The sequence below is a fragment of the Lontra canadensis genome, unplaced genomic scaffold, assembly GCF_010015895.1.
Source record: "Lontra canadensis isolate GAN:19392208 unplaced genomic scaffold, GSC_riverotter_1.0 scaffold30, whole genome shotgun sequence".
Classification (NCBI taxonomy): Eukaryota; Metazoa; Chordata; class Mammalia; order Carnivora; family Mustelidae; genus Lontra; species Lontra canadensis.
The window spans coordinates 9,461,292-9,483,519 of NW_022631024.1; the positions used below are offsets into that span (position 1 = coordinate 9,461,292).

General features: G+C 38.4%; 1 protein-coding gene across 5 annotated transcripts in view; it reads right to left on the reverse strand.

Moving 5' to 3' along the window:
• Positions 1 to 992: 992 nt before the first annotated feature.
• Positions 993 to 22,228, reverse strand: part of RC3H2 (ring finger and CCCH-type domains 2) — a 51,959-nt gene continuing 30,723 nt past the window's right edge. For 2 of the 5 annotated variants that reach the window (XM_032865792.1, XM_032865796.1), the window contains 12 exons: positions 18,068 to 18,376; positions 13,423 to 13,637; positions 12,185 to 12,618; positions 11,403 to 11,573; positions 9,217 to 9,363; positions 8,678 to 8,891; positions 8,155 to 8,239; positions 7,783 to 7,864; positions 7,562 to 7,696; positions 7,194 to 7,301; positions 6,948 to 7,096; positions 993 to 6,310 (listed from right to left, as the gene is read on the reverse strand). In XM_032865792.1, coding sequence (XP_032721683.1) covers positions 6,115 to 6,310; positions 6,948 to 7,096; positions 7,194 to 7,301; positions 7,562 to 7,696; positions 7,783 to 7,864; positions 8,155 to 8,239; positions 8,678 to 8,891; positions 9,217 to 9,363; positions 11,403 to 11,573; positions 12,185 to 12,618; positions 13,423 to 13,637; positions 18,068 to 18,376 — 2,245 coding nt within the window. In that variant the 3' untranslated portion in view covers positions 993 to 6,114. The remainder of the gene's footprint in view (positions 6,311 to 6,947; positions 7,097 to 7,193; positions 7,302 to 7,561; positions 7,697 to 7,782; positions 7,865 to 8,154; positions 8,240 to 8,677; positions 8,892 to 9,216; positions 9,364 to 11,402; positions 11,574 to 12,184; positions 12,619 to 13,422; positions 13,638 to 18,067; positions 18,377 to 22,228) is intronic. The other 3 variants (XM_032865793.1, XM_032865795.1, XM_032865794.1) reach the window with 3 other exon arrangements.

Consider the following 22,228-nt stretch of genomic DNA (forward strand, 5'->3'; position numbering starts at 1 on the left):
GGGACGCTGGGTGGCTCAGATGGTTAAGCGTCTGCCTTTGGCTCAGGTCATGATCCCAGGGTCCTGAGATCAAGCCTGCCTTGGGCTTCCTGCTTAGCGGAGAGTCTTCTTCTCCCTCTCCCTCTGCCACTCCTCCTGCTTGTGCTCTCTCTCTCAAATGAATAAATAAAATGTCTAAAAAAATTTAAACAACAAAAAAAGTACTTTACCTGTATTTGAATAATTGAATTGACTGACTGCATTGTAAAATATTTCAATCTCCCTAGTCTATTCATTCTTTCAGATCCTTCCCAGGCAATGTATGCATGAGGTACGTGATTATTTATTTATTTAAAAGATTTTTTTTTTTTAGAAAGATTTTATTTATTTTATTTATTTATTTATTTATCAGAGAGAGAGAGAGAGAGATCACAAGATCACAATGGCAGGCAGAGAGAGAGAGAGGGAAGCAGACTCCCCACTGAGCAGAGCCTGATGTGGGGCTTGATCCCAGGACCCTGAGATCATGACCTGAGACGAAGGCAGAGGCTTTAACCCACTGAACCACCCAGGTGCCCCTATTTTAAAGATTTTTAATTTTAGGGGCACCTGGGTGGCTTAGTTGGATAAGTATCCATCTGACTCTTGGTTTCAACTTAGGTCATGATCTCATGCGTTGTGAGATGGGAGCCCTAAATGGGGCTCCACACTCAGTGGGGAGTCTTCTTGAGATTCTCTCCCCCTGCCCCAACCTCTCAAATAATACATCTCAAAAAGAAAAAAAAAAAAAAAAACCCTTTTAAGTACAACCTACCCCCTCCTGTGGGGCTTGAACTCACAACCCCAAGATCAAGAGTCCCATGCTCTATCAACTAAGCCAGCCAGGCACCCCAAGGCAGGTGATTTTTTAAATCTCAAGGAGTATCCTGGTAGCTCATTTAAGCCAAACAGTATACCAAGGATATAACTATAACTAAAATGCACCATAAACTTAATATTGACACTAAAACAACTTTTAAGGTGGACAAATAATTTTATTTTGTGCATGCAAATACATGTCAAGTACTGCAAACTTTTTCCATCAATTTTCTCTCAAACACTGAAAATCATGATGCTCTATTCTGTGAACAGCCAAAGCTAATATCTCTTCACTTCAGTGCTACAGCAAAAACACACAGAATTCACTCTTTGCTATTCACTATCATCACAACCCTCATTGTTCCATCTCTGCCCTCCCCCCATATACAGGCCTTATAAATCCTAGCCTTCCCCCATTTAATCCTATTCCTATAGCACAAAGGGAAACATTACAATTTGGAAATTCAAATTGAAATAAATGGAATAGAATTTATTCCCATATATATTCCCCATTTCATTGTACAGAATTATTTTAAATTATAGTTTTAAATAGAAGCTGAGTATATGCCTTAAAAATGAGCATTAAGTCCATCTTAGAGATGGTGCCTGCTTTTTACATGATGGGTGTACACCATCTTTAATTTCATTTACATTTCAATCGAACAATAGATTTGCAAAGAAAATGTCTAATACAGACGTAAAAATATTCACACTAGAGCTTCACAATCGGTTGTACAATTGACAAACAGGCCTCTTTTCCCAAACTTTCCAGCTAAGCAAATTTATAAAATGTAATCAATGCAACAAGAAAAACATTTCTCTTTCACTTCCAGGGAAAAGAATATGCAATAAACAGTATAAATGCAGACAGCAGTTGCTGCAAGCTAACCACGATACTCCCAAGTGGCTGTACAGTGGATATGTGCAGTACAAATAGAAGCCACATGTGTTGTATCACAACTACAGTATAATTGTTTGCCCAGCTAAGAGAATGCATGCACTTCCATGCCTTGGGTTATAAAGTGAGGCCTAATTCTCGACAGATTGATGGAATATATGCAAATGACCTTGGCTTTTGGCAGTACTAAGTGCAGCCAGTGTCTGTGTTCCACTGGTTTGAGGATATTTTTTAAATTTTTATTTAAAAAAAAAAAAAAGTTGCCAATTTCAGATTGGGGGGAATAACTGCTCTTGGAGTAGAAATAAGACTCCACTCAAATGTGGGGTGTTCTGATCAGTGGCCTTGACTCCTTGTATTCCCTTGCCAGCAAAGGGATACAAAGGCACTGCTAGTATAAAGGAATAACTAGCAAATGTATCCAATTTATCCAGAAAATGGGATACTCCTTGAGCACGTTCATTTGTGTTCTGCTTGCAGAAGGGGTTCTTATGAAGGAGTTACAGTAAGTGATCCCATCAACACTCTTCAATCACTAAAACACAAGGAAAGTTCTTCCAGGAAACTAATACATAGTTGCAATGCAACTTTTCCCTTTAACTGCTCAGTCACCAGTAACTGGTGACAGTCTGCTCAGAAAACGACACAAAGAAGCTAGGGAAGAAATACTCAGATTCAAAGTTGAAATCACATGCTGAATCTGATCATTACAATTCCACTCCTGTCAACTAGACAACATGGGCTTTAACATCTAAAATGCAAGAGCAAGCTAGATGGTTTTTAAAACAATGTTTTCAAATGTTTAAATGATCCCATTTTAAATTCCTAGAAATTGCTGTGCATCCTGTAATTTTCTCCAGGCAGTATATAAAATTGGGATGTGCTTTATATACTTAGAATCAACTCAAAATTTGAGTGAAAGTGACTAGATCCATACAAATGGGATATTTCAGTTCTCGTATAGGACGTGAGGTTTCTTTTATCCTCTGTGAGAGTAAGTAACTACTAGGAAAAAATCAGTGCCACCGACCCAGTGAAGTACTACCTTCTCTTGCAGACTGTAACACACAAACTCCATGCATGACACTGGCTTATCAGATGGTACTGAAAGAAGTCATGGCAGGAAAGGCAGGGAATCTGCTCTGCTCAGGTACCAACTAGATGAAATACATACATCACTTTTTCAGGTTTTGGAAAATGAACTGCACACTACAGAAGAGAACTACTGAGGCTACATTCACAGAATCTGAACGAGGCCCACAGCCTCCAGAGTGGGACTTAGAAACGGAAAAACAAAACCACGAAAAGTAAAACAAACACCCCAGCACTTTCCCACTTTCCAGACCTCAGACTACTTTTTCCTAATTAGACCACAGGCACCATATTCAATTTAATTACCAACATCACACCTTTCCTCTCCTATTGCCTTATATACTGATTCCAAACATTTGTACATCACAACATGTTGGTAAAAGGGTCAAATGACAGGGAATGCACCCAATTTTAAAAAGTCACATCCTCGGTCTGATTTAGAATTATTTTCCCCCTCCAGGACATCAGGGAGTAACTTTTTGAAGGATCAGAAAAATTGCTCTTTCTTCTAAAGGGGCAGAGAACGAATGTCTTTCCTTACGTGAAACCCACCGTGAGAAACAGAAGATGGCCACTACACAGATAAAGGATGCAATACAGAATAATCCCAACACAGAAACAATTCCTATGTTGTTAGTGAGAATGAGAGTAAGTTTTTAAGAACTGGGAGTTATCGTTTTATGGGATCACCTGCTGCAAGACAAGCATTATTTTAATATAAATGTTCTGAGACATACCAATAAGGTTGGCAGGTATATACATATACTGATGCAAATGTAATTTCACTGGACAAGTAGGCAAACACCTAAGCAGTTTATCCCAAACCCCTCCAGCAGAGCACAACCAAATTTCAAAATTTCAATTTTAAAATTAAAAAGATAAGGTTAAATACACAAGATCAATTTATGTAGTATATATTCACCCTCAGAACGTGCTGAAGATGTTTTGCGTAGTTCTGTTGCACAGAGGGTTCTTTCCCTGAGGGCACATAAGGAGCTCTCAAACTGTTAATAGGTCTCTATTTTGTAACAAAATAGCAATTTTAAAATCTTAAAAAAAAATACATTACCTTCAACATGGAAGATCTCACTATTTAAATATCCATGAAATAGACATACTGGTTTGCAAATCCTTTTTGGAAATACAAACAGCAAATAAAGTACATTGGAAGCATTTTAAATGTAATAAGCGCATATTTATAGAAGGGTTCTGATATAAATTATATAACAATCATGTTCTTGTACTATCCTAGGCTAATTTATAATGTCAGAAATAAGTTAATGTAACATGGTTTAAAACTCTTGTTCCTATTCATTTCAGGTTACAGAGCGAAATAAATAAAATGTCTTTGTAGGGATAGGGAGCACTGGCCATGGCAAAAAGGTACAGCACTAACTGAAGGAAACGAAGTCAAGGCTACTGTGCTGTTACGCTACAAACAAACATGTTCATACATCTGAATATTAAATAAATGTGTAAGATCTTCCACACTGACACCAGAATATCAAAACTACCCCTTTGTTTCTCAGGTATATTTACAACTTATCAGTCACCTTATGAGCATGTTCATTAAGACAGGTTATCAAACACCAGTATTTACTCATTCTGATCAAGAAATTTCAGGGAAATGTCAACCCTCCCGCCCCTGGAAATGTGCACAAAACTTTTTATCAAAATCTTATCTGATACAATGCTGTGGTTTTGTAAAACAACTAAATAGCTCAGACGACCAATAACATGATCCTGTTTAAGCATCTTGCTAGCAGGAAAAGCCCTTACATACAGTACACCTGGTGAAAGATCAGCTTGGCTTAAAATATTCCAGTACAATTTTCAGAGTAAACAACTTCACAGAAGTTAATTAAAAAAATAATAAAAGTCAAACTAATCTCAAAGAAACCGGGGGTGGGGGGGAAACAAAGAGACAAACTATAGGTAAGATCACCAGTCAGGAATGCCCAGCTTTTGTTTCTAAATGTTGACTGAAATTTAGGTTTCAGTAATATACCTCCCACAAATCTGGGGCATGGCTGTTGAACATACTGCATACTTCCAGATGCCAGGTCCAAACACTTTTCAGTCACATTTAGCAGGGCAGAAATTATTCGTGTTTTTAAGTAGGAATAAAGGTTAGCCAATGTTCTATTATTACATGGTTCATAGTCTTATTAACCTAACAGTCAGAAAACAAGGAAAATTAAACCCCAACGTGAAGTAACAATAAACAATATTTAACTAAGATATTGCAATGAACATCCAAATTAATTAGTTTAAATAAAAAAAAAACAGCAATACCATCTTGTTAGTCAGTGCAAACGCTACATACAGGGTTTTCTCAAGAAAGCTGAAAGCACCTGATTCTTTTGCCAAGTCATCAGATTCAATAATGTACAGGCTTAAATCTGCATTTTAAAAAACTGCCGTTACATTAGTGCATAATTTATCAAAATTGTAAAAACGATTCTGCATAACTTAGGAGAATTTAATATCTAGTACATCAGCTGAAAGACTTAGGCACTTGGTTATATATTTAATTACTTACTTCAACAAGTAGCCTGTGTATAAATATTAACAAAGCAGAAACTATTCTTGAAAAATGGAAAATTAAAAAAAATTTCAATGCTACAGATAAAAGCACTGCACCACACTCCTACATATAATGCAGTAAAGAAAGCTATTATATAACCCTGTAAAATTCTATGGTAAGAACGTCTAACTCCACTCTTCAAAGTAAAAAAAAAAAAAAAGAAAGAAAAGAAAGGAAGGAAGAAGAAAGAAAGAGAGAGAGAAAAAGAAAAATCCATGCAAAGTCCCATGAGAAGGATAAAGCAGCTGGAATGAGATGGAAATTTCTCTCAGCAAAACATAAAATAGAAATAAATAAGTTAATTAAGTCTACTTTCACTAGATGTATCATTGTAGGATCCTGCTAGTTTAATAACTGAGTTGTTAATTTTCTATAGAAGCCATTTAAAATAGGAAATGGCTCAGTTACTGCACCGGATTGCTACAAACTCATAAAAAGCTGCTTGAAGCTTAAGTTAAATGTCCAAATTCCAATCACTTCTGGAAAGTGAACGTGTTACCCTAGTAAAGTAAATTTTCTTTTTTTTTCATAATGCTAATGCAAGAGGGCTTGAAGTATCAAAGAGTCCACAGGAAATGGATGCCCCCAGTAATATCTTTTTTTAAAAAAAATATACATTATATAATATATATTATATATATAAAAAGCTAGTGTAAATGCTTCCATGGTATGGTCACAAATTTGAAAGATGAACCTCCTTTCAGCTGTTAACCATCTTCCCATTTGCAACAGGTTTTAAAAAGTCGTTTTTATCTTCAGACATAACATGAGTTTTCAGAATGAGGTTGCCAACACTGACAGACGTGGTGATGGGGAGGCAACTTGCATTGCTAATGGGCACTGGGAGTGGCTGGCTAAAGCAAGAAGTTACCGGCAGAATTGTTTTTTGCTCCTCCCTGGGAGAAAATAAATGACATTGAAAACAAATTAGCTTTAAGTGAAAACTTGAAGAATAACCATACATGCTTAATACAAGTTATAATAAACCTTGAGAGCTCCTAGCAAAGGCATGTCTTTATCACTAAAAAGGATCAGCGCTCACTAAAAAAAGTCCCATTTTCCAAAAATCGTATTAAAGAAATTAAAATACTGGTTAATTTAAGGCCAACACACTATTAAGTTCAAGACTAACCTATATTTCTTGGCAGTAATTATATAAAATGGCAATATTAAATCCAAGAATATCTTAACATGATTTTTCAAAAGGGAAATCCTACATCCAGGTTTTAATTCTCCATTTTGCCATCTGGAAGACCGCATACCAGACTGAGAAAGTACGGCCTGATGTTGGAGCACAGGGACAAACTTTTAACCGAACAAAAATCAAGTTTCAGGCGACTTAAATGGGCTACTTTGTTAATTCAAATTTACCTCTTCTCTCCTAAAAATGCAGACTGACCCAGTCATTGTCCTATTACATAGGGTCTTCCCCTCATAAGATAAAGCCGAAAATGCATTTAATACTGTATCTGTTTTTCTTTCAATATTCACAGCCTATGTCCATTGGTGAGGAATTATCTGTCTAACACTCACAGAATCACATGGTCTTCACCTAAACTCTGTCTCTTCTGCTCCAGCGGCTCCTTTTGGTGCTGCTGGACTGGATGCCCATTTTCCACTGCTGTTCCATTCAGCAACTGATCATTTTGAGAACTGATACCAAGCTGTATGTCCAGGATCTCCTAAGGAAATAAAACATTAATCCTTGACTATGAAAGCACTTTGTACTTTCATTTCCAATGGAATAAAGCCTCCTCAATGTAGAATTGTGGTACTTACTTCAATCTGTTCAGCCTGTCCATCAGGTTCATCAGTATCAAGTGCCGAAAGCTCTAACTCAATATCCCTATCAGGCTTAGTATCGCTTGTATCTTCTGTATAATCACTCTGTAATTAAGAAAAATGATGACTTTATACCTTTGGAAGCTGGGGGTTCCCTTTTAGATTAAAACAGGAATCCTAAAGATTGAAATAACTGATTGAATAATAAAATAATCTGGTACTACAATTTTATTTCTATTCGGAGTTTTTAAAGCAATCATCCACCAGAAAAAGGCACACTAACATGCACTAAGTAATGGCAGAAACCAACACAACAGCAAACGCCAATACATTTAGCATGAAGGTGGGAGGTCTGGTTTCTTTACCTCTCCATTTCTCAGTTCAATTTCCTTGCTTAGAAGATTTAAGCTAAGGTGACGGCCTTCATCCAGGGAATTCCACTTCTGTTGCATGGCCAGAGCATTGGCCTCCCTCTGAAGAAGCAGTGAGTTACTCTTGGCCTACAGTAAAGAAAAAAAAAGTAAAATTACCTTCCAACCACCATTTTATTTTTTAAAAACTCAAAGCTGAGCAACACAGAGCCTACCTGCTGAAGTTCAATGCTCAAAAGGTCTCCAGTACTGGAATGCTTTCGATGACCAGATAAATCGGTAACAATGAATCTGTCCCTTTAAAGAGAAACACGTTTACAGTTATAAAAAAGAAACTGATGAAGCAACTAAAGCCATATGGCCATATGCCATGCATGTTTTCAGTAATGGATCAACCCTGAAAGTTTCAGTTGTCATTCCAAATGTAAATTGTTTTTTTTGTTTTGTTTTGTTTTTTTCAGAAATTTGTTATATAGCTAAAATCATCAGAGCATACTTCATGAATAACTGGGGAGGTAGGAGCTATACTCTGAGGAGAACATACAGTCTGAGAAGAGAATCCAAGAGAATTAAGAGTAACTAATTACCGTTCAATATAATGTGCTGATGATGTGGCCTCATTACCATATGAACTCCACCTTGAATCAACAGCATTGACATAAGGAACATAATCTACAGAAATGCAGAAAAAAACAATGATCACAAAAGTGAAAAATTAGTATATAAATATGAACATATATTTTTAAGAAAAGATCCCTATTTTAGGGGCGCCTAGGTGGCTCAGTCGTTAAGCATCTGCCTTTGGCTCAGGTTATGATCCTAGGGTCCTAGGATGGAACCCCACATAGGGCTCTTTGCCTGGCAAGAAGCCTGCTTCTCCCTCTCCCTGCTCATGTCCCTGCTCTCACTCTTTCTCTCTCTGTCAAATAAATAAAATCTTAAAAAAAAAAAAAAAAATCCCTATTTTATCCAACCAGCCATGTTCTCCAGGCTAAACACTTTAATTCTGAGCTTCCTGTGATTATTAATAGAGGGAAATGTTCTGTACCTCACAAAATGAGGTTTAAAAAGCACAGTGTTAGAACGTATCATACTAGTAAGGGGGATTACCTGATACACTGATAGGCTTAGTGGCACTTCCTTGGGAAGCAGTGGCCTGGACAGGATCTGTGGTATGGTAACCTGTACGTGAAGATCTGGAAATTGCACCCCATTTTGAGATGATAGGTCCATCACTGAATGGAATTATTGGGTCTTCTTCTTTTGTCCTTCTCTGGGTTTCAAATAAATGCACTCTTCTCTTAACATCTCCACTGTCCAGGTCCTACATAAACGAAAGAAAATCAATAAAGGGACTGCCAGCAATTACTTCAGTTAGTAATACAGATACAGGCTTTCAAAAGACATGTAATTAAGTTTTCTGGTAAATTTAACACTAGCTATAGATGTCAGTGGTAGTCCAACATCTATTTTAAACCACTGAACTATGCTCAAATAATTTAAACATCAAATGCAATTTATCTCAGACTTACCTAAATCTAACTCTGCTACTTAGGACTTATATAGCAACAATATGAAGATGAAAGCACTCAATCACTCTAAAACTTGAGTCAACATGCATGATATCCTCCTGCCCCCCCAAATCATACCATTAATACAGCATTTGAATTAGCAATTACATCTCTGGGCTCTGAATCGATGGCATTTATACAGGAGCCTATGGTGCCACAAGACCAGGGAGAATAGTGAGAAAGATGATCTTCTTCAAATTTTGTACCACTCACACTCTCAGAGAACTGATTAAAAAAAAAAAAAAAAAAGGCATAGTTAATTAGTATAAATCTTAAACTTACAAACATGTAACTCATACAAAGTAACAATTATAGAATATACAGGACTTCACAGTGAACAATTAAACCTTCAATAATTAATATAAAAACCTGTCATAAGTAACAAGCAGTATCTATACTCTTTGTATTTACATTATTCATTAGAAGAAAAGAGAATGAATTCTCTTTTTACTGTGTCCTTTGAGTACTCATAAGAAACCCCTGACTGCTACTGTCAAAACCAATCAACAAAAAATTACAGCATGACTCAAACGTAGACCAGGTACTCCAAAAAATGAAAAAAGCAAAAGAAAACACATACACACACCACAGCCCGTAGTACCAGTTTATCATTCTCCTGAGAAGAGACCGACATTAAAAATATGGGAATATAACTGATGAACCATGCAGGATTTAATTAAAAAAACAAAAAAACCTCAAAGGCAGCTCTTTGGAATTAGAAGAAAAAGTGGGCAAATTTTAAAGAGACTGTCAGAATTATTATAGGATCAAAATATTAAAGTTGTAATAATCACTAAATCTAGTTTACGGATTGTACAGATACAGAAAGCCAAGGCCAAAAAAGGTTAAATTACTTATATGAAGTCATACTGCTAGGAAACAGCGGAGCTGAGTGTCAACAAAATACTTTTTTTTTTTTTTTAAGTAATCTCTACACCCAATGTGGGGCTTGAACTCACAACCCCAAGATCAAGAGTCATAGGCTCTACAGCCAGGCTCCTCAGGGAAATACTTATTTCTTAAAGCATAGTATAAAAAAGTGTAAATATATTTTTGTATGAAGCAAGCGGCAACTCTATTACACTCCTGTCAAGATGTTTAGCTGCTTTGAAGAAGTCTTTTTTAAAGATTTTTAAAAAAATTTATTTACTGGAGAGAAAGAACAAGTGGGGGGAGGGGGGGAGGACAGAGAGAGAAACAGACTTCCCACTGAGCAGAGAGCCCAACAAGGGGCTTGCCCCCAGAACCTTGAGATCATGACCTGAGCAGAAGGTAGATGCTTAACCAACCGAGCCACCCAGGCACCCTAAAAAAGTCTAACTTTGATGAGAAATTTGGATCTAGTTTAAAAATTCAATGTTTTATTGAAATATTTATGGACAAGAAAATATGATGTCTAGGATTACTTCAAATTAATCCAGAGGGAAGAAGGGATACAAATGAAACAAGACTGGCTGAGTATATAATTAGCGGTGATGGGTACATGGGGTTTATTATCTACTATCCTCTCTACTTTTTACGCATTTGAAATTTCTCACAGTAAAATTTTAATGAGTTTTTTATATGAGAGCCTATAGGAATGAGAAATAAACCCAACTAGAGAAATTTCAAGAAGTAATGGTTTGTTCTACATATAGAAGTACTGAAAACCACAGGGCACACTGAATTGATCCTAGTACAAAAACTTGTTTTGTGACAAGAACAACAGTTAACAGTGATGTAAAACTGTACAAATAAAACAGGGGCATTTCTGCACCTTTTGTAAAGTAGGGAAGAAATGATTCTGCTAGACTAGGACTTAAATCCCAGCTATTTACAGGATGAATTTACTACCTGGACAAATTAATTTCTCTGAATAAGATTCCTTAAAAAAATACAGATTTAATACCTGCCCCCTAAGATTTTTGTGAGAATTAAATAAACATTCTGTAAATGCTTAGTACAGTGCCTGGCACAAGTAGGTGCTCAATAAATGGCAGATATAAATCTTATTAATTAAAACCAGAAAAACAATGAGAACTACACTGCTGGGAAGACTTTCAGTTCCTGGTGGGAAGAGGACTGTGACTTCACGGTCTCCGGAGTCTGCCAATGCCTAACTGCAGGGCTCATTACATACTCAGTGTTCACAGAACTAAGCAGACTCAACTGCACACCAAACCACTACAAAATGGCCACCACAGCTAAGGCTGGTTTGAAGGAGTGCTCTGAGGTCAGGTGTCTGATCTGTCCTTGCAACGTCAAGTGATTAAGACCTTTCTTACATCAGTGCGAAAGTCTACACTGAATAGAGGAGAAGGTGGTGTTGGTGACTGTGTTGCCACAGGAAGAGTTGGAGAGACAAGAGCTGCTTTCTGAGTGTGGTACTGTGCCCACTGCTCTGGCTTTCTTCTTATCTGCTCCTCGCAACTGGTCTTCAAATGACCACAAGGTTCCTAAGGGGGGATAAAAGAAACAATCTTAATCATCTAGGGAGCAGTAAATAAATGTAACTATGCTCTGTGGAAATAATGTTAACAGTTTATTATATCGTCGGGACCAAAAAAAAAAAAAAAAAGATACCGTAAGGAAGTCACCTTAGTCTGTTCACACATTTAAAGGAAAGGGTTAATATTGAGTCCAGTGATGTTAAAAGTAGTATCCGAGCACTCAGTTTTTCTGGTTTAGGGAAGTCATTTCTAACTGCATGGGATACTGAAAATAGGCCCTGCCCTTCCATTCTGGAGAGTTCTTTTTACTTTCCCATCATAGGATAGTTTCCTATCCAAGCATAACATTTATTGAGCATTAATATGTATCAGGTCCAGTTCTAAAGGCTTTGTTTTTCTGATTTAATCCTCACAACTGCCTTATGAGGTAGGTACTACTATCCCTGCTACCAAACGTGAGAAACCTGACGCAGAGAAGTCAAGCGACTTCTGTAAGTCATATAGTTCATAAGTGGAGGAGCCAGAAATCTACACCTGGGTGGTAGGACACCAAGTGTGACAGCAGGCTCTTACCCACTACACTACAGTGGCACTCTCCTATTTCCATCATCACTTACCCTTGGTAAAGGCACATTTGTCCTTGGCTCACTTGGTGGCTGACAAGCCACGGAATAATACCCATCTAATGAGTTATATCTTTCTCGCAAAGACGTCTGATAAACAGACGAGTGCATCACATCCATTGGAGGTAAAGAATTGCTTCTAATAATGTCATCTCGTTGGTACATAGGTGGGCGCCAGATGCGCCTGCTGTCGTACACAGGAGCATACATTCCAGAAGGTACTGGGGGAACTGGTCCATATGGCTGCGGAGGAGGCGGCTGGTAAGGAGAAGAGCTCATTCGATCTCGAGGGGAAAATGTACTGTAATGATCGGCATATGGCATAGAAGCAGGTGGGAGGGAGGACTCTGGAACATTACTGGACCTCACAAAGCGAGGAACACAGGGAGCCACACCAGCTGGTACTGTTGGAGGTGGTGGGTAGTACCCTTGAAAATCAGAAAAGAGGAATATTTAATGTAATCTTAGTAAAATCCAACATTTTACAAAGGTTTAAGTCTAAAGCAGCCTTGTGGGAAAAGAAAGTAAATTCTGAACCTTACTGAATTACCCCTGCTTTAGAAAGAAATCAAGACACTACTACATGAAAATTACTGAAGTTCACTATTTTGTCAAACCGCTCCTCAAAAACCCAAGACAGAGCTATTAATAGATGGCTGGTAAGTTTCCTTCTAGGGCATCTATTGCTGCAGGCTGTGGATTAAGTAGTTAGTTACATTATTGACTCGTAACTTTTGGGGAGCAGAGATTAAAGACCTTTCAAAATATGCGTAAGTTGTGCACTGTCTTTCCAAAATTATACCTCAGTATATATAAACCAAACATTCTGCAAACTATTTCAAAGGATTCACAAAACTCCCTGAAGTTCATTCATGGAACCTAAATCTGATGCATGGGAAGGATAATCCTAAAACTTTTGGCATGTAGAATCATTGATTCTTAGGGCAGAAAGAAAACTTAGTCCAAAGGATTATTTTCTTTTTTTTCGTTTTTTTTTTTTTAGTAGGCTCCATACCCAGCATGGAGCCCAACACAGGGCTTGAACTCAAGACCCTGAGATCAAGACCTGAGCTGAGATCAAAAGCCAGATGCTTAACCAACTGAGCCACCCAGGCACCCCAATTAATTTCTTAATGTACATATTCTAGGTAGGTGATTCACTTGCTTATCTAAGGACAACACATATTATATTATAGTTTCTTTTTTTCTTAGAACTATCTAAAGTTACTTACCTGTCTGTGGGTACTGTGGGACTTCAAAGGGTATCTGAGTCCTTGGATCTTGAAAATACTGAATGTTTTCAGAATGCTGAGGATATACTGGTACTCTAGTTATAAATGGGCTGGATTTTGGAGGCACAGAATTCAGCTCTGTTCCAACATTAGAAGGCCCAGCTGAGGTAGCCGCTACATTACTTACAGGAGTCTTGGGTGGAGAGCCAATTTTACTGGAGAGATAATTTATCAAGAACAAAGAATAAATCACTGTCTGTAACTCTTTAGATACTTCCATAGTGAAGAATCAGGCAATGGATTTCATTGCCACCTTCCACTGCTCACTCATAGAATCACAGTAACAGATCTCATATTCTGAGAAAGGCAAAAAGAAATGCAAACAAATCTCAGGCACTAATGTGACCCATCAATCCCTTTTTACTCATTCTTAAACAATGGTGGATTTTTCCTAGAGGAAATTAAAAAAAAAAAAATTACTGTTCAAGAAGTTCTCAACAGGAATGATACACAGTTAACCCTTGAACAACACAGGTTTGAAATGCCCAGATCCATTTAAATACAGATTTTTTTCAATTAATGCAGTCCTGTAAATGTACTTTATGTTCTCTCTCTTTTTTTTTTTTTTACTATTTTTTTTTTAAAGTGAACTCCACCCTCAATGTGAAGTTCGAATTCATGACCCCAAGATCAAGAGGTGCAGCTTTTACTGACTGAGCCAGCCAGCCAGGCAGCTCTCCTTATGTTTTTTTTCTTTCCTTCCTTCCTTTTTTTTTTTTCTTTTTTTTTTTTTTAAGATTTATTTATTTATTTGACAGAAAGAGACTGACCGACCATGAGCACAAGTTGGGGGAGTTGCAGGCAGAGGGAGAAGCAGGCTCCTTGATGAGCAGGGAGCCCAATGCAGGGCTCAATCCCAGGACCCCAAGATCATGACCTGACCCGAAGGCAGACGCTTAACTGAGTGAGCCACCCAGGGATCCCTCCTTATGTTTTCTGAATGACATTCCCTTTTCTCTGGCTAACTTTAGAGAAAGAATACAGTATTTAGTACCTATAACCTACTAAATCTATGTTGATTGATTATATGTCATCAATAAGGCCTCTGGCTAAGAGTAGGCTATTAATATAGTTACATTTTTGGTAAATCAAAACTTGTACTCAGAGTTTGGACTGCACAGGGGTTGATACCCCCAACCCCTATGTTGTTCAAGGGCCCACTGTAGTCCACCAGAATTCTTTGGGACAAAGAAGACAGACATATGAAACAAGGGTTGTTCTATTAAGAGCTAGGTAGACATTTTGAAATATAAACTCCCTAAGAAGAGGCTATTTTTTCCTTTGGTGGGGGAGGGGCAGAGAGAGAGGAAGAGAATCTCAAGCAGGCTCTAAACCCAGCATGGAGCCTGACATGGGGCTCAATCTCACAACCCTGAGCTCGAGACCTGAGTCAAAATCAAGAGTTGGACGCCTAACCAACTGAGCCACCCAGAGGCCCCATTTTTGTTCATTTTGTTAACTGTTATCTCTCCAGAGTTTTGTTAACTGTTATATTTAGAAGACTTCCCGGCACCCAGTAGTTACTCAGTAATATCTCTTAAACAAATGAAATAGGTCCTGCCACATAGTAGGTAGTCAGTAAATAACTAGTGGGTGATCAAAATGCCAATACATGGTTACCCATAAACTGAATAAATAAGCTTATTATTACTACTTTTTTAACAAAGGATTTTCTTTGTTGAGTCACCAAGCAATCAGCCGCAGCGGATCTCATCACGGCTTTCTTATGTCCTATTAAGAAGTCCAACTTTAGGGCACCTGGATGGGTCAGTCGGTTAAGCATCTGCCTTCAGCTCAGGTCATGATCCCAGAGTCCTGGGATCGAACAAGGTCTGCATTGGGCTCCCTGCTCAGTGGGAAGTCTGCTTTTACCCTCTCCCTCTGCCCTGTGCCCCTGCTTGTGTGCTCTCTCTCTCAAATAAATAAAAATCTTTAAAAGAAGAAAAAAAAGTCCAACTTTAGCAGAGGTTAGATATGAGGTGGCTCCAGAAAATGCACTTGTTAATGATGTAGGAATTCAGTATGCTGCATCCCAAGGAGATTAGAGGGTTTTTCTCAAACTAGAGAAACCCTTTTAAAGCTAGAATATAAACAAGGAGTATGGGCTGCCTTTAAGTCTAACACAGCAGATTAGTCTAGCAGATGTTTACTTCTATGTGTAAAATGAAGATAACTATGGAACTGTTGGGGAATAATAGTAGATACAAATTTACTGACTTACAGTTTAAAGATATTTTAGGGCTATGCTTATTCTTTGCAGTTAAATAAAGGCAACAAGGAAAATGATTAGGATTTCCTTATAGCAGTAATACACTAACTCCTATTGAGCAATTACTGAGCGCATTCCAGGCACTATGCAACGAGCTTAACACAGGGTATCTGGTCCTTCCATATCAAAATGTTATACATGGGACGCCTGGGTGGCTCAGTTGGTTAAGCCTCTGTTTTCGGCTCGGGTCATGGTCCCAGGGTCCTGGGATCGAGTCCCGCATCGGGCTCCTTGCTCAGCGGGGAGACTGCCTCCCACTCTGCCTGCTTGTGCTTTCTCTCTCTCTCTCTCTGACAAATAAATAAAATCTTAAAAAAACAAAACAACAACAAAAAAAAAACAAGCAAAAAAACCCCCAAAATGTTATACACTATAAAACTTGGCTAAGTACCTTGAAATGGCAAATTTTTAGACTTGTCAGCAAAAAGGTATCAAAATCCATGACAACATTCATAGCCTCATGAGATCCTGCAAGCTATCTGTAAAAATCAGACTTAAGGAAAATGCTAGCCTTTAGTCATCCTCCAGTCAGACAGCTAGACTCCTACAGCTGTGGCCTACAGGACTTTCAGGATTCCAGGCTCTTCCGCAGCATGCCTCTCCTGTGTACATGATTTTGCCTGTGTGGCTTCCTGTACTGAGGAGTCCTTCCTTCCCAACAATCCATGTTTTTAGAACTAGCTTAGGTCTTCTCTAAGGAGCCTTCCACAATAACTCCCTGCAGAATGGTATCCTTTTTTTGTGTGTTCTAATAATACTTGGAACACAACTCCATTATAGTACCGCTCAGAATATATTATATGGTCTGTTTACGTCTGCCTCCTAAACCACCCTGTAAGACCCATCTTAGAAGCAGGAATTAGTATTATCTAGTTCACGTTCATTACATTTTCACCAACTGGCTGGTGTTGGGCACATGGAACATTCATAATTTCTGAATGAATAAATGACTAATTTAGATTATTTTTTAAAGTTTTTCCCCTAGTTTCATCATTTTTTAAAAACCGAGATATAATTCACCCTTTGAAGGCACACAATTTGGTGACTTCTGGTATATTCCCAAGGTTGTACAACAACCCTCACCACCATCTAATCCTGAGACACTTTCATCAGCCCTGAGAGAAATCTCTACTTGTTAGCATTCTCTCGCTAGCCCCTGGCAACCACTCATCTACTTTCTGTCTCTACAGATTTGCCTCTTCTGGACAATGACATAGATGGAATTCTGTAATATATGGCCTTTTATATCTAGCTTCTTTCACTTAACATAGTTTTCAAGGTTCATTCATACTGTAGTATGTACTAGGGCTTCACTCCTTTTTTATGGCTGAATACATCCCACTGTATGGTATAAAACAGTTCTGTATCACCTTGCCAAAACCCTCCAAAAGCTCATTTTCTAAACACACATGTAACACAAGGTCCATAATCTGGTGCCAGCCTCTCAATCTAAGAATCTTATTTTAATCAGTCCCTAACAAAACTTTCAGTTCAAAAGGCTGGTCTCTTCAAAACTCAGATTTTAAGACTCGAAAACAATACCAAAGCATGAGATTTTGGAGGTGGAAGAAACCTTTCAGATTGTTAGAAAGTTGTGAAAGTTTTTTCTTAAGGCACCAAAACCCTTTCTTACACTGAGACCCAACAATATTGGTAACAACAACAACAGATATTTATTGAGTGCTATTTGGCAGACACTGTTCAAAGCACCACACTTACAATTCACAAATCTGCACAACCAACACATCTAGTAGTTGCTATTACTGCACAGATTTTATGGATGAGTAAACTGAGGAAGACAGATTAATTGGCCTAAGATCAAACAGCTAGAAAACAGTAAGCCGGATTTTGAACCCAGAGAGTTCGGCTGCCAAGAGTACCCTCTTAACTACCACACATCATTATGGAGCACAGAGAGGAACTGTTTTGACTGTAGCAGAGTCTGGAGGCTGGAAGCTCAGCATCTCACCTTGCTTAGGTTTTTACTTAGTTCCCTTTTGGCACTTCTATGACTCGACCCTGAAGTTCAAGGAAGTTTAAGTGTGAAAAGTTTAAGTGAAAAAAACCAATTCTGATCCAGCCTCTTCAGTTTATAGTCAAGGAAAACAAAACCCAGAGATGAAGTGACTTTCCAAGGCCACAGAGCTATTCAACTGCAGAACCAGGGCTAGAACTCAAATTTTTTGGTATTTAGTGCTTTCTTTAATGTGAAACATTCTGCATAAAAATTCTGATTAACTGTTTTTCCTTAGGGTAAATAAAAATACTCACGCATTTCTAAAAAACTCAAAGTAACCATTTTTACCTAATACTTACTTTTCAGTGACAGACTCTGCAGAAGGCCCAGTAGCATTCTGACCATTAGTGCCAACCTTCCCCACCTTCTTCACAGTCTCCAGAGCTCTTAACGTACTGTCAGTACTACGTGGGATTAGCTGGGAAACACTGTTTTCTGCATTTGAAATTCCGTTTGTACTTGGAACAATTTTCCCCGTTGTTTCAGAACTTCCTATGACAGAAATGACATTTCCGGCTGTGGTTGTGACAGTGTTGTTTACACCAACTTTATTTAGAAGAGGAAATGTTCTTACAGTTGCATTGATCTTTTTGTTCCTTAATCGATACCTGTTTCAAAAACAATCAACATATCAGTGAATATTTCACTACATCTTACTCTGAAGGGAGAAAAAAAGGACAATTGGAAAAGACTTAAATAGGAGGAACAGCTTTAAAGAAGTTTCTTCAGCTAAATATCAAATACAGCGTACATCAAACTGTGCTGTGATAGCTGCCACATGAAAATATATATGCCACACATACACACATACATGTATGTGGGCACAGTTAATATAGCAAGCACAATACACATGTATTCAAAGAAGCCTTTTAAGGGAGTAAGAAGAGATCCTTTTGAAAATTTTACATAATTGGAATATAAAGTATACTATACAAAAAATTTATTTAGCAATGCCAAATGAAATGCCAAATGAAAAGGGATGAAAAAGTTGACAAAAATTCTGTTATTACCAAATTGTTGAGAGTATTATGTAAATTTTAAAAAATTATGAAACTGCGGCACCTGGGTGGCTCAGTGGATTAAAGCCTCTACCTTCAGCTCAGGTCATGATCCTAGGGTCCTGGGATCGAGCCCTGAATCGGGCTCTCTGCTTAGCAGGGAGCCTGCCTCCTCCTCTCTCTCTGCCTGCCTCTCTGCCTACTTGTGATCTCTGTCAAATAAATAAAACTTTTATTTATTTTTTTAAAAAGATTTTATTTATTTATTTGACAGACAGAGATCACAAGTAGACAGGCGGGCAGAGAGAGAGGAGGAAGCAGGCTCCCCGCTGAGCAGAGAGCCCGATGTGGGGCTGGATCCCAGGATCCCGGGATCACGACACAAGCCGAAGGCAGAGGCTTTAACCCACTGAGCCACCCAGGCACCCCTAAATAAAATCTTTAAAAAAAAATTATGAAACCAAAACTCATTCTTCAACAAAATATGGAAATTTAGTATTATATTTTTCAGATTAGTTTATGCCTAAAGTAAAAAAGTTATTTGAATTAAAGGCTTTTCTGATAGTAATTTCAGGGTTTTATTTATAGTAGTCAGATATAACACTCTTTTTTTTTTTTTTAAGATTTTATTTATTTATTTGACAGACAGAGATCACAAGCAGGCAGACAGGCAGGCAGAGAGAGAGAGGAAGGGAAGCAGGCTCCCTGCTGAGCAGAGAGCCCGATGCGGGGCTTGATCCCAGGGTCCTGACCTGAGCTGAAGGCAGAGGCTTCAACCCACTGAGCCACCCAGGCGCCCCACAGATATAACACTCATAATATATACAGCAATCTGATCTTGAAGTCCATTTAAAAAAATTTGTTTCCACTTGTACAGTTCAAAAACTTCATTCTAATGTAGTCCTAGTCCATGTTTCCTCTAATACTTTAAAGTGAGGAACAACTGTTAAATGAATAGAAAACGACTATACACATTTGAAGTCATAATTACATATGCCTAAATTAGTCTGATACTAATGTTATACAATCAAACATATGGTAATTAAATATAAATAGCATTATTGATGAGCAATGCCTTCACAATAGCCTCCCTTTCAGTCCCTCAGTATCTATAAACAGCCTCATTACTCAATCCTGCTCTTCTCCCTCCCTCTCCCACTCTCTCTCTCTTTTACACACACACACACACACACACACACACACACACACACACTCTGACAGGCATGTGGGAGCTCAATAAAAGCCAAGTGTCCCCAGATGAGACTGGCTGAGAGTGCAGTGACAGAACACAAAGTTTAAAAAAAAAGAAGAAGAGATTACAGCCAGTTTATATATGTCATCTCAGAGATTCTGGGGGGCCACTGATTATGAAGAGGGGATGAGAAAACGTCTACTTTAGAAAGGCCAATTGGTAGTGTGGAGAGGCCTGCACTTTCTTCAACATGCTCTCTGAAACCTACTCTTCATTCTTCACCTCAAAAGGTTCTTGCACAAAATACCCAGTTGCTCCTTGCTTCCCGTCCTCAAAGGACAAATCTCAGCTATCCTTAAGATTACTCTGGCAGGCAAAAAACAAAGTTGTGACTGTGACTATCTTAGAAGAGGTATAACAAGTAAAACCTCAACTAAGGGAGGTAAAGTCAGTGACAAGTCAGGATACATATTGGATTTCTAGCAACTAGGCAGCTAAAGACTTGGACTTAGGGTCTGGACCTCACACTTGAAAAAGCTAATTGTTTCCTATTCTTTTAAAATCATCTTTGAGCTCCCTGAAGTACTCACTCCCTGCCTTACCCAGCTTTGAATCCACTATCTGCCATTAATTCCTCCCTTGTAAATACCTTCCACTCCCTTGGCTCACTCCCTGTGTTGAACTCACCTGGTAAAACCCTAATCTCTCATTCTGGGCCTTTTTCTCAGGAGCTGAATGCTGTGGAGAAAAACCATGCCATCATGCTTTCTAGACTCCCTTCAAAATTATGATCAATTATTTTAAATGGCCAAGCAATACATTAATACACTTCTCTACTCAACTCACTTTCTCATCTCTAACATCCTTTCCACCTCCACTCTCGACAGCTCCTCTGCTACTGATGATACTGCCTCCCACTTCACAGAGAAAATAGATGGAACCAGAGGAGAATTACTTCTTTTACCACCAATTCCAGTAAACTTCCTGCATCTGTTAACTACATGCTCCTCAAAAAAAGGGATAGAGAGTTCCTGCTCCTAACTCAGGCCAATCTTGCCGCTTGGGTTCTACCAAGGGCCCATCTCTCCACTTGAGCCCCAGATCCCAAGCCCATCTGCCTTTGAAAAGACTTCCTATAACGATCTGTTGTTCTAGTGCACCATCACTTCACTTAGGTGTCTCCTTACATGTCATATCCTCTGAGATACCTCCCCAGACCATCTTATCTAAAATATCTCCCCCTTCCCAATCGTTCCCTTTCTCCATACCTTGTGTTATTTTTCTTCACAGCATGGATCAGTACCAGGTATTATGCTTTCTATTTATTTGCGTTATGTCACTCTTCTCTACTACACTATAAGCCCCATGAGAGCAAGGATTTTTACCTTTCGTACCCACATCTCTATTTTCAGCACATTATACAGTGCCTGTGCATACTAGGTGTTCAATAAATATTTGCTGCATGAATGTGGATGGAGTAAGCCTCTAACTTCATATGGCCAAGAGAACTAACTACTGATTTTCTACCCCAAAAGCATTTCCCATCTCAGTAAAATACAGTACTTGGTTATGCAGGTCCCAAACCTCTGAGTCATTCTTGATTTTTCTCTTTTCTTTAAAGTCCATAATCAATCTATCAGTTTTATCAGCCTCACTTCTGAAATACATCCCCAATCTGACCACTTTTCATCATTTCCATTACTATGGTCCTAGGATGAAGACACCAATCTTGTGCCTGAACCATTGTAGTAGTTTAACTGGACTCCAGCCATGCAGACACTTAGTGACATTTCTAAGACAAAATTAAAATCTCATTGTTGCAGGGTTGCTGGCTGGCTCAGTTGGTAGAAAATGAGACTAGATCTGACCAGGCTCCTGAGCTCAAGCCCCAGATTGGGCAAAGAGCTTACTTAAAAAATAAGTAAGATTTTTTTAAAAACCTCATTGTTGCATTTGAATAAAACCCTACAATGCCTTCCAAATTCCTCACCGTGGTCCATAAAGCCAGTAAGACCTGGTCCTTGCCTACCTCTCTAATCTTATGTCATTCTTCTCGTTCTCCATCTTCCAGACACACTGGTCTTATTTGTAGTTCCCATGCATGACAAATTTGTTTCTACCTCAGACGTTCTTAAAGTATGTTATCAGTAACTGAAATTGTGTTTACATGTTTACTGTTCCTCTTCCTCCACTAGAAGCACCTCAAATAGTACCTAGCACTTAGCAATCATTTTTATACATATTTGTTGAACTGGTTGATCCCAGACTTT